The 16,439-nt window shown below is 39.9% G+C and overlaps 1 protein-coding gene across 1 annotated transcript in view; it reads left to right on the top strand.

Annotated features, from left to right (window-relative positions):
- The first annotated feature begins 1,997 nt into the window (after positions 1 to 1,997).
- syde2 (synapse defective 1, Rho GTPase, homolog 2 (C. elegans)) overlaps positions 1,998 to 16,439 on the top strand; it is a 62,893-nt gene continuing 48,451 nt past the window's right edge. The window contains exon 1 of the mRNA XM_015602265.3: positions 1,998 to 4,199. Coding sequence (XP_015457751.3) covers positions 2,264 to 4,199 — 1,936 coding nt within the window. The 5' untranslated portion in view covers positions 1,998 to 2,263. The remainder of the gene's footprint in view (positions 4,200 to 16,439) is intronic.

Raw genomic sequence — 16,439 nt, 5'->3', positions numbered from 1 at the left:
TTAGTTTCTACTATGAACAATCATTCAGTGTCTACTACCAATAATTCAGTATCTACTATAAATAATAAATTATCTACTATGAATTATATAATAATATATTATGGGGTCGGATGGGGTGGGGTAGAGTGGGATGGGGTGGGGTATTAAGGGCTGTACTGGTTGACTGAGGTCTGATTTCTTGGAAGTGGTTTGTTGTTGCTCATGATGGGCTTATGATCCCGAGGCTCAGTAGAAGGAAGAAAAGTGAAAGTCAATCATGCGGGTGATGTGAAGAGGACTGCAGAGGGAAAGAGAAAGAGAGAGAAAGAAAGAAAGAAAGAAAGAGAGAAAGACTGATTTTTTGTGCTTGTCTTTTAAACTCCCACTAAAACCTGCACTGACAGGTTTGTAAACAGACTTAAGGTGGAATCAGCCTTAAGTTCCAGCTAACTACAATATTACTATACAGTCCAGTCTAATTCGCATCATTCAGTTCAGTCATTAAAGTATAGCTTACAGTAAAAAAAGAGTAATCTCCCTAATTTTTTCTCAATACAGAGCCTGATAACTTACACAATGGTCTGAGATGGGTTTCACAATAAATTAAAACAGGGCTGCACGATAACAAAAAAACAACAACAATGCACCATTTAATTCTGATATATATTGCTATTTTAAAAATACAGGAATTTTCACAAAATTTCTTCAGGCCACAATGATCCAACATGTCATGATGTTAATGATGCATGATAAAAAATTTTGCTCACATATAATAAAATAAATGTCCCTTTCTATCAAGCAGAAAAAAAACATTTAAATGTAAAAAAAAAAAAAAATTAAATACAGACTCAGTATCTCAATAAAAAATGAGATAGCATCTTCAAATAATAAGATTTAAAAATAAAATTAGTATCTTAAAATAACGAGATAGCATCTAAAAATAATAAGATTTCAAAATAAAGATTTAGTATATCAAAATATTCACTTCTTATGTCAAAATAACGACTGGTAACCCTACCCCTTGTTTTTAAATGTGACCTTATAAGTTCAGCAACCTCTCTGCTGGTTAACTAGTTAACTTAGGGCGTCTTATGTCTTCAGAAAGAGGACATAAGCTTTTATTTAATTATTTTGTTTCCTTTACACCTTAAATGCTGCTACATCTGCCATCTTTTGTACCATTTAAGGTGAAACAAAAAAAGGTAGCTACCTAGCTAGCTACTGAAACAAAGTATGATATTTTATGCTTGTTGTGACGATAATGGCCACAAAACATTGAAACTAACATTAAACTATGATAATATAGTGGTTATTGTGATATTTAACAAGGAAAATACTAGAATTTGTGGGTTTCTTTGCTTGCTTAAAATAATTTCACAGTATCTCAGAATAATCTGATAGTATTTCAAAATAACTACTGGGAATCTAGTATCTAGAAATAATGATAGTATTTAAAAATAAAGATAAAGTATCTCAAAATGCTAAAATAGCATCTCAAAATATAGAAATATCAATTTACTTAATTTACTAAGAAAGAATTGGTCTTGGATTGTTTTTTTTTTACTGTAGGAATGGGCTTACATATAATTTTGAGCAAACTAAGCGTATTGTTGGTGTTTATTCCAGATTTAGTCTGCGAATCTGCGGAATACATCAGTTATTCTCACCCTCATCAGAAGGTATTTCAGGTATTTGCTGCAAAACTGAGAGAGAGAGAGAGAGAGAGAGAGAGAGAGAGCTATAGTATTAGAAAGAGAGAGAGCTATTTCCGCCCGTTTTCAGACAGAGTCCCGCCTCCTCTACACTGTGATTGGCTCTCAGTTTCCCGCTTCGTGCGTAGCGATTGGCTGCGACCTGACTGCCTCTAGCGCTAAGATTGGCTGCTCGTTGGAAGCAGACGATTGGAACAGAGCGGTCGCGAGTACGAACTTTGAGCCAATGCATGCGCGCGGAGGCGGAGTGCTTGTAGCCAATCGGAGCGCAGGGAAGGCGGGGCTGTGCTGAATACGGGTAGTTGCTGAGAGAGAAGAAACAGAGAGAACAGAAAAGTGGAGCAGCGCGTGCGGGTAAACAGTAACGCAGAGTCGCGGTTAGTTGGGTAAAGTCGGCGAAGTCGGTGGTTAAAGTGAGGCACCGCCGAATCCTGGAGCTCCGGGGCCGTAAACGGGGCATGGAGCGAACCGTGGCCGCTCACGGGGCGACTCCACACGGCGGAGCGGCTCGGGAAGGTCGACTCTGACTGGCCGAAGCGAAGCAGACTCGACGCGACGCGAAGCCCTGAGGAATGGCCGATCCTCTGCGGAGGAGTTTGTTAGCTAAACTGAGGGGGAAGAAGTCGAAAAAAGCGGCGGTGGCGAACGGTACCGGCGGCGGGGAGAGAGGCGGTAAGTTTAGGGCAAAAGTTTCCCCTACGGCGACGGCAGGGACAGCGACAACAGCGGCAGCGGCGGACTCGCAGAGTGGCCGAGCGGTCGCAGCGGTGGAGTTGGACCCGACCTCGAGCTCCAGAGGAGGTAAGCAGGCTCGCTGTTTGAACGGGGGTTTGGACGGAGGGGTGGTTCGTTTGGTCACGGGGCTCCGAGACGAGCAGACCGGGCTTGGAGACTCTTTTCGCCTTTGGGACCAAGCGCTGCGTGGCCGGGAGCAGCTGGCCGGTGGAGACTCCATAGGCTTTGGAAACGATAGCTGGGACCGTTCTGAGCTTAAACCAGAGGACCGAGGCACCGTGAAAGTGCCCGAGGCTGGTTGCAAGGACAGAGGGAGCAGTGAGGACAGAGTACGGGCTTTAGAGACTCGAGACTGGGACGGAGGAGTGGTGCTGGACCAGGGAGCGAGTTCAGTCAGCCTCAGAGCCGGCACAGGTTCAGCAGAGGCAGCAGAGATCACCTGCATCAGCAGTCACCTCCTGCACTCAAGCCACTCAGGTTCAGGCCTTTTTCATCTTCTTCACACCAACGTGGATGACCTTGACTTGATCCGGAGCGTGGAAAGTTCTTTTGAAGGAGATCTGAGGATGCCAGCCCTGCAGAGTCCATCCTTCTTCCCCACTGAGCTGGAGATAGTGGACTCCAGCCTGACCCCTCGGCTTGTGTGGGACAGAGAGGGGTCAAACCGGCCCAATTCTGTGGACAGCGAGGAGGACGACTACTACGACAATGAGATTCTGCCTTTCTACGAGTCAGAGGGTCAGAACCTGGGCTTGAATGGTGGGGCTGGGGCTCCGCTCCATTCTTTTGTCCAGGCAGGTCAGGAAACAGACAGCACAGAAGAAACGGACAGGCTGAGAAATCAGCTAAAAGAAGCCTACTACCTCCTCATAAACACCATGCATGACATGGCCTTTGATGGGCCGGCACAGAGTAGCAGGAGTGGGAGCTCCAGCCAGTCTCGGGACAGTGTGAGGAGCACCTCTTCACATTCATCAACTAGACTGGGAGACACATATGATGATACATGCTCATCTGGTGAGCAAAGTGGGCAGCAGGCTTGTGGGTCACACTGGGCCTTGCTGGACCTTGCTGAGACCTGCAGAGCCAAAATTGAAGGCTCTCGGAGGAGAAGCTTAAGCATGCAGTGCATGCCCCATGAAAGTCGCAGGCCAGCAGCACTGCGGAGGTCCATAAGTGACTCAGGTGTACAGTACTGTACAATAGGACCAGGTCAAAGTCACGGTCAGGGAACGCTTGAGACTGAGAACACTAAAGCCTCTAAACACACAGAGGAAACTGCAAGCCTGCATGACCAATGCCCCAATAATGACCCAACAGATCAGAGACTAGAAGAACCGCATATAGACAGCAAGAATGGTTCCATTTCTGACCCCTTGTCTGTTCAAAACATGCTAACTGCATGTGAAACAGTAGATTTGCACAAGGAGAACCTGGTCACCATTGAAACTGAGGCTTCAGTTTCAAACACAAGCTCGGTTGACCACTCTGTTAGCTGCCTGGTCAGTTCTCCAGATGCCTCTTCCCAAAAGCCCGGGCCCGCTGTCTCACAGCAGCTGATTCAAAGTGTGGGAAAGCCCCCAGGAGTGACCGTCAACAAGATGCAGGAGTGGATGCACAAAGGCCGCGTCCTTTCATCAGAGATGCGGCAGAGAATTGCTGGATCCTCCCTGCGCCAGGCTCACTGTCAGGACATCCACGTGTGGCCCAAGGCTCCCAGTCATCCAGCTAAACCCAGCTGCACAGGCTCCTCTGGAGGAGGGCCTCAGCCAGGTATGGCCGCTGCGAAGGGACTGAGGAGCTTCCCCAGCGCTTAATCTCTTTCTTTTTCTTTTTCGCTGTCTTTTTCTGAGTTTTCTGTTGCCTTCATTTGCTGTTAGACTCTAAAAATTTAACTTGTAAATTCTGACTTACTACTGACCTTGGTAGATAAATGCATGGTTTCACTGGTGGTCATTAGTTTGTTTATGACCTTCTGGTTTGAAACAGTTTACACTGAAAGAATGTGGTATATTGAATTGAATTTGATTTTTTCAGACATTATATTAGATTTGATATCACTTATTTTTTTAGTATTAATGTTTAACTGAATCATTTCACACTCAGCAGATGAGCAGATGAGAACTTACAAAAAGTAAGGGAATCCTACTGTGATATGTTAAATGCTATTTATAAACTCAGGTTCAGAATATTTAGTTAATTCTTGTAACCTGCAAAGATTTACAAAAATACCCACAAAGCTTCCTAATGAAGAGCAAATTAAACAGAACTTGAGGATATGGATTTTCTAAAATCACTGTGATATTACAGTATGGCACTAGGAGTGGGTGACATGGCCCTAAAATATCACAATATTTCAGGGTGTTTTGGGATAACAATACTCTTGGAAATTTTAAAAATTGATTTCAAGAACATACCACTGCTTTAAGGGCATGTTCTGCTTATATATTAAATGTTCTATTTAACAGTTTCATACATTCATTATAAACTTGTGAATAATGTGTTTTAGTATAAAGTAATTATGGTATAACAGAAATATTTTTACAAAAAGATACAGCACATCCCTACTTGACAAGATCAAGGAAAGTGGTTTATACAGAGCAGCACATGAAGGCAACATTTTCTCTCTCTTTCTTGTTCTTCCTCGGGGGATATCATCATCCATCCTCGCCTCCTATACTCACTTCGCACCTCAGTCGATCGGACGGCTGCCTCCCGCGGACTAAATGCAGAGGACTTTGCGAAACTGGTGGCGGGTCGTTTTCTCTCCTCTTCCTCACTAATGAAGGCTCATGTAACAGCGCGAATGTAGCTAGCTGCACGTTGGTGGAGGGTTCACACTAGCACACATTAACACCATGTTACTAATACTCTCTTCAGTACTCAACACTGTGGTGACAGGTAGCGGCTGAACCTTTACTGGTGGTGTGAAATGAAGCAAATGTTAAAATGCATTTTAAAATGTGTGATTTTTATTTTTTCATGTCAGTATCAGAGTTTCTCAGTTTCCCAGTTTTCTAAATCCTGTCCTGCTGGCTCAGCAGTGCTGGTGGAAGTGTGGGAAACGACAGGAGAGTACATTGATTGGAATCAGAGGGCAGATTACCGTTATCTGCTTTGCTGTGGACTCTATGTCCTGCTAAATCTTAGAAATGAAAGAGAAGAATGGTCCGGAAACGATTTGAGCATCTCTGAAGCACATCTTGTACCTATAAACCCAACCGAGCTTTGTGTTCACCGCATAATCCGTCAAGCCTTATCTGATTAGACGGCTAATTTGTCCGAGTGTATTACAGACGGCGGATTCTGTCGTTCACAAACAGAGGAGTTCTCCTGATAACGCTGGCAGGGTAGAGTAGTGAGTGAGAGTGGGGCTCGTTTCATAAAGACAAAGAGCATCCAGCTGCTTTAGGTTCATGTTCCTGCAGATCAGGATTGTGTGTGTAGGCCGTGTGCTGCTGTAATGGTGTGAGTTAGGGACTGGGGGGGGTCCAGTGGGTCATACTTTTCTATAATTATATCAGAGCGCAGGGCCAGCGGAAAGCTGTGGTCCGCTTTGGTGTTCAGAGAAAATGCCAAAGTTTCTCAAAGCGCTTAGTGTGTGGAAACAGATCTGAGTGTGGTGAGGGAGCTGTTTGTTTTTGAGGGGACAACTGTTAAGACTTTAACACACAGACTTTATGTATGGCTTGGAAAAGTTCGTATGTGGCTAACTGATTTCTGTAAAACTAAGCAGTGTTTAATTTACATTTCCTACATTTATATAAATATGTTTAATTAAGTACATAAAAGGCTAACAGAGTAATTAGGGGGGTAAAGTACTCTGTTCTAGAGAAACAATTAAACTTTCCACAGTGTTGGGGAATAGAACAAGAAGTCTGCATAGTTTAAGAGTTTAAGGATTTCAGAGCTGGGTGATGTGGTGATAGTTTATTGTATCGTGATATATGTTCTTATTGTATCAACACTATTTTTAACATATCAAGGATATTAATTGCAATTTTCAATACAAGGGGTTCAGTTCAGTTTAACTGGATGCCGGACAGGACAAGTTGTATAAAAATCACTTTACAGTGTTTGAATTATAGTTTTTGAAGTGTTTTAAGGCACTTGAATTGCAATCGTGTGTATCGTGATAGAATTTTTTTTTTTATCATATTGCCCAGTTTGACATCTTTAAAAAAAAACTGTTTATTTTATTTTGCACCTATAAATAAATTTAGAATAAAAAATATTTATTTGTAACAGCAAGTTCTAAATAAATTTAAACAATTTGTTTTTCTCCAATCACGGAAGCAAAGTTTTTACATATTGAAATGTCAGAGTAGGCCTGTGTGGAAAAACGAACAGCTCCTGCCTCATGCCTGATAAGTTTTTGGATGGTTTTAGACTAAAACCTGTTTAAAAACAAAGCATTTACAGCATTTAAAGCATTCTACAGCTAAGCATTAATAAGGGAGAACCTGCATTGTTGTAGCAGGGAGTTAAGGGGCTATTTACAGTCTTGCACTGTTTTCCATGTTATTACTGAGTAATGTTAATCCTTAAGATGGAATACAGTCACAAATAATGCGTCTTTAAATAATGTGTTATATTAGTTTTAGCATATCACTCAGCTCTATCAGTGCGTGATTATGTACCAAAATTAAGAGTTGTGCTATAAATGTTGGCAATGTTGCTCTGTATGTAGGCCTGTCACAATAATTACATTATCGATTTATCGTTCAATAAATGGACATGACCTTAATCATTTAATAATCGTGATATCGTCCATTGTGTTTGCACTTTATGCCAGTACAATGCGGGCCAGCTGGGACAGACCGGGGCCGCACAGTTCGCCCCGGTTTTACTGTCTTTAAAAGGTTATAATTCTTTTGTTATATGTTATTATTATATTAGTGCCATTTAATGGTCTTAACAATATCATTTATCGCAATAATTCCTGGGACAACATATCGTTCGCAAAAAAACTGTTATCGTGACAAGTCTATCTCTGTGTGTGTGTGTGAGTCTGAAACACAGCTGGGTACAGACACTCCTGCTGCTCATGCATTAGTTTAGAGCAGCTTCTCCGAGCTTTTACTCTTTACTGAATCACTGAATACTGCTGTGCTGCTGGTGCTGATCCAGGGTCAGTGCTCTGAGAGCGCGGGCTGATGGGATGCTTGGCCCCCCGTCCTGCTCTCAGATGCATTCCTGCTCCGAGGAAACATGAAACTGTGGGAGGAATATTTGGAATGCCGGCGCTGTTGTAGACTGTGTTTGTGTTTTGGTTACTTAATGCCAGACTACAGTTGGACGATGAGAAAAGAGCGATTAGGCGCTGGTTCAGGTCAGCTGGGATTACTGCTTCCGGATAGCCTCGGGTTACCTACAGAATGCCTGGTCATGCAGTGTGTGTTCAGTTATTGACCTTGACTTTTTTCACTTTTTCAAATCCGTATTTAGAGTTTTTAAAATATTTCACAATCCCCCTCCCATCACTTTTAACATTTTTTAGCGCATCAATCACACAAGAAGTACATATTCTTGTTGGCTCCTGCTGTCTTTAGTTGCATAATGGTCATTGCCCTACTACCCCAAACTCACCATAAGTGTGTAGTCTTGCCCAACAGGCCTACCTTCCCTTGGAAATTTAGGTTATATTTCAAAAAAGTAGCACAACTGCCAGTAAGCAATTCTTCAACTGTTTTATTAGTCACTCAGTATGAGCAACCATTGCTTAATGCAGGTTATAATTCCTGACTATAAGTACTGACTAAAATAGTCCTGTTTCCTTTCTGACAGGCTCTTTACAGTAAATACATCTGTAACTTGCTCTTATGGCCTACAACACTGCAGCAAATCTGTCAACCATTACACAAAACCTTGGTGGGCAAGACTACAAACTGATGGTGAACAAAGGATAAGGGATGCACCCATTGTGCACATACTGTATTTTTTGCACTATTAAGGCGCATCATATTATAAGGCCACTAGCCTATCCGCTAGCAGTTAGCGGCTAATGGCGCCCAACAGCAATACACTGAGGAACCCTGTGTGTTCTGGTAAGTCAGGGCGATATTAGCTAGCGATTCGTCCCCCATAGCTTGTTTTAGTTTTAACACAGTAAACACGCAGACTACAGTTCAATATACCCATACTGGACAGCAAAAGAGCTAGAACTGTGGTTAATGGCTAATGCTAATGCTGCTCCAGCAATGCTAGCTGGGGTTAGCAGCAGGCTACAGGCCGATAATACTCACCTCTGGATGCCCAAAAGCTAGCGCTTCATGTGGTTAGCAGCTAAAAGAGTTGAGGAGAGCAGTGAATGAGTTGCTCTGTTTTAGGGGAGGGGGGCGATATGGCCCTGAAATAATATCACGATATTTCATGGTATTATCGCGATAACGATACTCTTGGCGGTATGACAAAAAAAAAAAATACACTACTGCAACAAAACAAAACTTACATTTTCTTATTGTATACGATATGATAAAGCCCACCCCTAACTGAGATATAAAAAAGAATTCAAGAATTTTAGTAGATTTCTAACAGAAATCCAGAAGTCCAAATGATCCAGAATGTCATGATACTAATAATAATGCACTCCAGATATCTCCATATATCCAGGATTAAAGTAAAATAAATAACACTGGACAGATATAATCTCTAGTCTCTAGTAGATATTTAATTGTAAATGAGAAATGTGCAAAAAATTTGGACCCTGATGTGATAATTAGGGGTGAGTGTTAAGGCACGATATTTCAGGGTATAATATCGTTCACGATATTCATAAATGTTGCCGATATTATCAGTGAAAAGGATGACTCAATGCCTCGATGTTCAGGTATACAACACAGCAACTGACCAACATACAAAGATGTGTGACTAAATTTCACTCTCCTTGATTAAGAACCTGTGCTGTAATACACTTAATGCATTAGTGTTCACATATCAGCCTGATAAACTGGGTACATAAACACGTCCTGTGCTGGTTTATCTCTGTAGACTGAACCCACAGTAGAGATATGACTTCCACCAAGGGCAGAACGCACGTACAAAATGACTCACAATGCTAAAGCTGTATGATTAGCCTGATTTTAATGAAGTATTCACTGTGATGTTTGAGTGCTGAGTCTCTCAGTTTAGAGCAACACACCTGGAGAGTGAGTGAGTGTGTGTGTGTGTGTCAGTGTCAGTGTGTGATTTATGGTGAAAAATGCCTATTGGTCTGCCTGCCGCTTCGTTATTGAGTATAGACAGAAACTATGTATCTCTGTTTTAATCAAAATAGCCCTGGGTACAGGTGGCAGGTGTGTTGTGGGCGTTTTGGTGGAATCTGAAATGTTCATAAAACTTATATATAAAAATATAGGAAAAAAAGTATTATGCTAATTAGGGGGGTGCCATATCGTATCATATGCAATAATATCGCCAACGTTTTTGAATATTGTGAATGATATTATACCCTGAAATATGGTGCCATATCACCTACTCTTAGTTATCATCATGACATTCTGGATCATTGAAGTCTGTTACAAATATTATAAAAATCTCAGTTAGGGGTGTGCCATATTATATTGTATGCGATAATAAAATGTCAAAATTTCATTTTGTTGCAGTAGTTTTTTTAAAATCAGTGTTTTTTCATATCGTCAAGTATCGTTATCGCGGAAAAAAACACAAAATATCATGAAACTAAGTTAGGGCCATATCGCCCACCCCTAATGCTAATTGCTTTATGCTTCTAGTTCCCACTCATTTTTGCTACTTTAGCAAAAATTAAACGATTTTTGTTAAGATTGATATTGTCCCAGAAATTATTGCTGTAAACAATAGTATTGTCATTTTAGGAGCATAAAATGCCACTGACATAATAATAATAGCTTAACAAAGCATTTATAGCATTTTAAAGACAACAACATTTGGTACAACATTAAAATAAGACTATCTTTATAAATAGTTTATAAATGGTTTACAACTAGTTTATTAATGGTGACTAATTAGTTTGTAAGTTCTTTAAAAAATGATTTATCAGTTATAACACATAATTAGGAAAGGCAACATTATAGATGGCTGTGGGTTCACTATTTAGCAAACAACAGGTCATTGTTGCCCTTTCTGTGTATGTGTTATAACTGATTATTACTGATATTTAAGGCATTTACAACCTAATTAGTAACCATTAATAAACTAATTGTAAACCCTTTATAAAGGTAGTCTTATTTTAAAGTGGTACCCAACATACTGTGTTTATGGAGTCACAATTATTGAAGCATTGGTCATTAATGCATGACTGGCTAAAAGACTGTTCACTGTTCTGTATATGTGAACAAATACACAGATAAACACTACTGATGATATTACCATTATCAAATATTATTAAAGTAATGTCCATTTCACTGTACGTAGATAAGTTGATAATGTAATAATCATGACAGGCCTACATGTAAGCGCTACTTATCGTATTTCTATTTTCCTTAACCCTGTGTGATTAATAGTCTGGAGTGTGAGTCTGTGAGTGTGATACATACACACACACTGATCTTGTCCTTGTGACTCTTAATATGATACTTAGTCACTTGTCTGGTGTCAGTTGCACACTGCAGCAGCTGCATTTCCAGCTTCCCTTTACTACTAATTCAGTCATTTATAGTAGATACTAAATATGTTAGAGAATACTAAGTACTTTATTATTTAGCCACTGTAAGTTTATTCAATACAATTATGTATAGTGTATATATATATATATATATATATATATATATATATATATATATATATATATATATATATATACTTAATATTTTATAGTAGAGCTGGGCGATATGGCTCAAAAAAAAATCTTCGATTTAAAAAAAAAAAAATTAGGTTTTTCCCCTTACTAAAATCTCCTAGAAGTCGCTAAATGACTTCATTGCCTAATTTGCATAATACATCTTTTTGAACCTGTAAAGGATTAACATTGTAAGAGAGAAAAAAGTGAGTAAAAACACTCTAAATATGTTAGAAAGGATACAAATAAACTTCAGCAAATGAACAATTTCTTTTGCTTTTTAAATAGGCAGTCACTTTTCAAAATAACTTTATTTTTACATAAATTACATAAATCAGTTTTTTGCTGTGTTGTTAAATGTTACTATAAGAGCAGTTTTTTGTTATTTTTTTTTTTTTTTTTAGCTTTCTTAAGTTTTCTTTATTTTCAAACATATTATAGACAAATTGTTGAATAGCTTTTTACAAATAGGGAGACACTGTGGACGAGGTAAGCGGGAGAGAGGGGCGGGGCTGCGCGCGGGAGAGAGGGGCGGGGCTAAGCTCAGGGGAGCGTCGGTGGTGAAAATGAAAACTCAGAGAAAATCGATTTTCGTAAAAACACATCTTCCTTAACTGTAAATTCAAATTAATCGATAAAATCGATTAATCGCCCAGCTCTTATTTATAGTAGACACTAGTGCTGGGCGATAAATGGGAAAAATCATATATCACGATATCGATATATATCATGATATATACCACATTTATATAAATAAATTATAAATAAATTAACAAACACGAAAATTAGGGTATTCAATCTGTAATTTCAATTTATTTTAGTCTTTTCTTTTATTTACCGTATTTATTAGTTTCAGTTAAGGAGAACTTTCACTTTCAGTTTTCGTTATTTCGTTCGTTTTCGTTAACAATAATACTTGGTTACTTAGCTATATGTGATTATCATACCATAGCTTTATATAAAATAAATATAGTATTAAAAAACATTTCCTGGAGCCTAAAATACAATCGGTCCAAGATCCCCAATAAAAAAAGAAAACCATGATAGAAGCCCAACCCTAATGCCAATACATTTCTATCGTCTCCACGATATTTATCGTCATATTGTACAGCACTAGTAGATACTGTATAATATATAGTAGATTATAACTAATACATTGATTGCAGTTACTGAACCATTCTTAATAAAATAAATCTTTAGAGAATAGTGAATAACCGATAATAGATTAATGACAGCCATGCTTGTGTGAAGGTATTATCAGTAACAGACAGAAACAGTGTTATAAATCAGTATCAGAGGATTAATGTGTGCTGACAATTTTCTCTTAGCCCTGAAGATGCTTTTTTTTTTCAGGAACTCTGATTCTGTATTCATGAAGTATTTGAGTCCAGATTTACAGCCTCTCCCCCCAGGCGTGCCCCCTGGAACTGTAGACCTGTGTCTGGGTTTGTGTATGTGTGTGTGTTCGCATGTGTGTCTCTGTGGTCTGGAATTCCCTGCGTGTGTGTGCATGCTCCCGGAGTTATGAAAGACCCTTTAAAAGAAGAACGACAGCGGCATGCAGCACAACACACGCACACACACACACACAGGGAAAGTGGAAGTGCAGCTGCTGTGCTCTGAACTCTGTGTGGATATAGAGTTTTATTAGCTGCAGTTCTGCTCCAGTGTTCAGCGGTGGTGGAGAATGAATGCGTTGGGTTCTGCGGAGGGTTTGATCTGATCGGTTCTCTCTGTATTTGAACCCACATGAAGGAACTAGAACTCAAAGGGGAAATTGGAGGCTCTGAACTGGAGGGAGGAAGGGCTGTTGTGTTGTGGCCTGTTTGAGATCAGCTGTGGTATAATTTATAGCAGATAAAAATAAATGATCTATAGTGGATTCTGAATAATTTAATTAATAAATCAATAAAAATAAATAAATAAAATAGTCACAGTGGACACAAAGTATAGTAGATTTTGAACAGTTTGTGGAAGGTATTAAGGAAATTAAGGAAAGTGGATTGTTTTATAAAGTAATGCAGCATTCCATTTGAGCTTGGATGTGGGAATTTCCAAATCTTGGAAGTTCCAAGTAGCATATTTTTACTGGAATGCTCCTACAGGTCTTATTTCCTACTGGCAATGATGAAAGAGCCTCGCCAACAGTGAGCAGTGACAGTAGTGCTATACAGTTTATAATTTCTATCTATTGGGTCCAATCCCATTTCACCTCCTGGCCCTACCCTTTTAGACCTACCACCAGCACGCCAAGGGGTAGGGGTGTCCTGATTCTTGTTAGGCTGGCACACTTCGTATGAGAATTACTGGTAAGATGGCGGAACAAGCGATCAAACAAACCCAAAAATATAAGATTTTTCTTATTAAAAGTGACAAATAGCACTATATGACCATAGTTTAATGTGTAAATTCAATGTTTTATGGCTGAATTCTTTATAACAAGCATTAAAAAGATCGCTAGTAGTTTGTCTCAGTAGCTAGCTAGCTAGCGAATTTTCCTGTTCCACCTTAAACGATGCAACAGATGGCAGGGGCTGCAGCATTTAAGGCGGAACAGAAAAATAAAACAAAATAAAAGCTAATCAAGGCTAATTTCAGCTCTCCATCACGGAGGGATTAAGGAATGGACAATTCTGAAGACATACGATAAAGCCCTAAAGGTAACTAGTTAACCAGCAGCAGCTAGGTTGCTGAACTTTAGCGCTCCTGATGATGTATCGGGTGGCTGAAGTGTTGTCCCAATTCCTAAGGTGGGAGGATTTCAACCCTTCCCCTTCTAACTCTGTTCCAAGAAGAATGGTTAATTGGTAGGTCCAAGGGGTGAAATGGGATTGAGCCTTAGTGACTCATTAAATCAGTCCTACACACAGTACTGTTCAACTTCTATCTGTGGACGTGATAAACAGCTGTTGGATATGCAAATTACTGCATAATACACTATTTACTAGCATTACTATTGCTAACAATGATAACCTAAGTCAATGCTAATAATAATAGCTGATATCTGAACACAGTGATGTCATTCCCAGCTCCTACATCTGAGGTAAATTGGACACAGCATAAATACTAGGGCTGCAACTAATGATTATTTTGGTAATTGACTAATCTGCCGATTATTTCTCTGATTAGTCGATTAGTCAACGATTATTTCTGCCATTCCCTTTACATTTATGCTTGCTGTGGGTACGATTTCTGTTTCTAGATTTTTTCTATTAGTTCAAAATAACAAAAACAGCTAAACATGAGGTTTAAATGCTATAAAAATGTTCAGAACATTTGAATGTCATTTAAACGTGGAAAGCACTGCTATTTTCTGAGGAAATGGATTATCTTTTGTGTTTGGACGCATGCCAAGTTGATTTTACACTGTGTAATTGAGCCCATTACCCTTTTCCCATTCTGTTTCTGTCCATAGTTATTTGTGTAGCGATTAGTCGACAATGAGAATTTGGAATCCACAAATGTTTATAATTGACATAGATACAGATCATCCTTAATCTGGACTAACTCACAGTGGATACTGCACAGTTTATATTATACACTGAACAGCTAATAATAGTAGATACAGGATGGTTTAAAACAGTGGTGTCCAAAAGTAATCAGGAAAATGTATTGTTTAAAGTGGTATATTTCATTATTTGTTTTATTACAGAGTGTGGCCCGTGACTTCAAATATATTTCTCCTTCTGGCCCCCAACAAAAAAAGTTTGGACACCCCTGGTTTAAAATGTGTACTGATTAATTTGTATTAGATATTGAATAATTAAAGTAGTAGATAATGAATTAATAACAGTAAATGTAAAAAGTCACAGTGGATATTGGACAATTCATAGTAGCTCCAGGATAATTCTTAGAAGATATTGAATGATTGTAGTTGATATTAAATAAGTCATAGTTTTTATCAAAATTATTTTCATGCCTCATTTTCTAACATATATTATTTTATTATTATTTCATATATAAATATCATGTTCAGAATGATGTTGATGGTACACGGACTGTAATATGAAGCTGTAGGTAAGTGCTGCTCACAAAATATTGTATATTTACTCCCTATATATTAGAACATTTTATATTTAAACATCTAAAGCATTTAAATCCCTATTGTTTTGAGGAACATGAGCCATACACACAGTAATCATACAAATATTTGGATGGCAGAAAAAAAAAACTGACTATTAAACTAATAACTGAAAATAATCTACAGATTAGTCACGTACCTAAATAGTCAAAAGTTGTTGAGCATTATTAAATTTGGCAGATTGTTGAGTGCATGTGAATATGATTGAGCTGCTCTTGTGTTCGTGTGATGCTGCAGCACCTCAGCACCGCAGTGAGGCCGGCCTGCTCCTCCCTGTGTGAGAGTAAGAGCATGTGAGTCGTGTTTTTGTAAGCCGCTGGTTCAGTAATGATACTGACGAGGCGGAGTGAGTGAGTGAGCGAGCTTCATTCCAGTGCTGCTGATCCTCTGAGCCTCTGTAATGACCCCTCCAGCCCCGCTCCCTCCTCCAGCCCCCGCCGGCCGCGCTCGGCTCTGCAGAAGTGAAAATATTTAGCGAGTGTGTAATTTAGTGGCCGCCGAGTCTCTCGCTCGCGTGAGACCGTGTTTCCTTCAGGAAAGAGGAACGTGTCATTAACGAGAGCGAGAGCGAACATATATCAAAACAATATTTACACTCGTCTGCGGAGCGTGTCGCAGCAGGACCGGAGCTCGGCGGCGCTTTGACGGAAAATCCACGAGGCCGTGTCCTGTAGTGTTTCTCTCTCTCTCTCTCTCTCTCTCTCTCTCTCTCTCTCTCTCTCTCTATTGCCCATGATAATGATAATATGGCGGTATTGTGATCCTGCGATACTCAATAGATTATATTCCCAGAAGTATCTTTTCGCCTGCATGGCGTTTGGTGGCCATGGAATCTCATTAAATGAAGCTCTCTACTTAAGCAGGAGGTCGCAGGTTCGAACCCCAGCTCATGCAGCTTTGCCATCAAGCTGCCGGCACTCTGAGGGAGCAAAATTGGCCCTGCTCCCTCCGGGTGGGTAGATGGCGCTCTCTCCCCTCCCCACATCACTCCTAGGGTGATGTTCACAGCACAGGGCGTCTGTGAGCTAGTGTATAGGAACCGAGTCGCTGTGCTTTCCTCCAAGCGCACTGTGATGCTGCTCGGCAATGCTGTGTCAGCAGCAGCTCAAAAAAAAGAAGAAGCTGTGGCCGGCTTCACATGTATCGGAAGAAGCATGTGTTAGTCTTCACCCTC

This window comes from Astyanax mexicanus, chromosome 13 (assembly GCF_023375975.1).
Source record: "Astyanax mexicanus isolate ESR-SI-001 chromosome 13, AstMex3_surface, whole genome shotgun sequence".
Taxonomy (NCBI): Eukaryota; Metazoa; Chordata; class Actinopteri; order Characiformes; family Acestrorhamphidae; genus Astyanax; species Astyanax mexicanus.
Note: the sequence above shows the minus strand (reverse complement) of the source record. Positions and strands in the feature narration are given on the sequence as shown.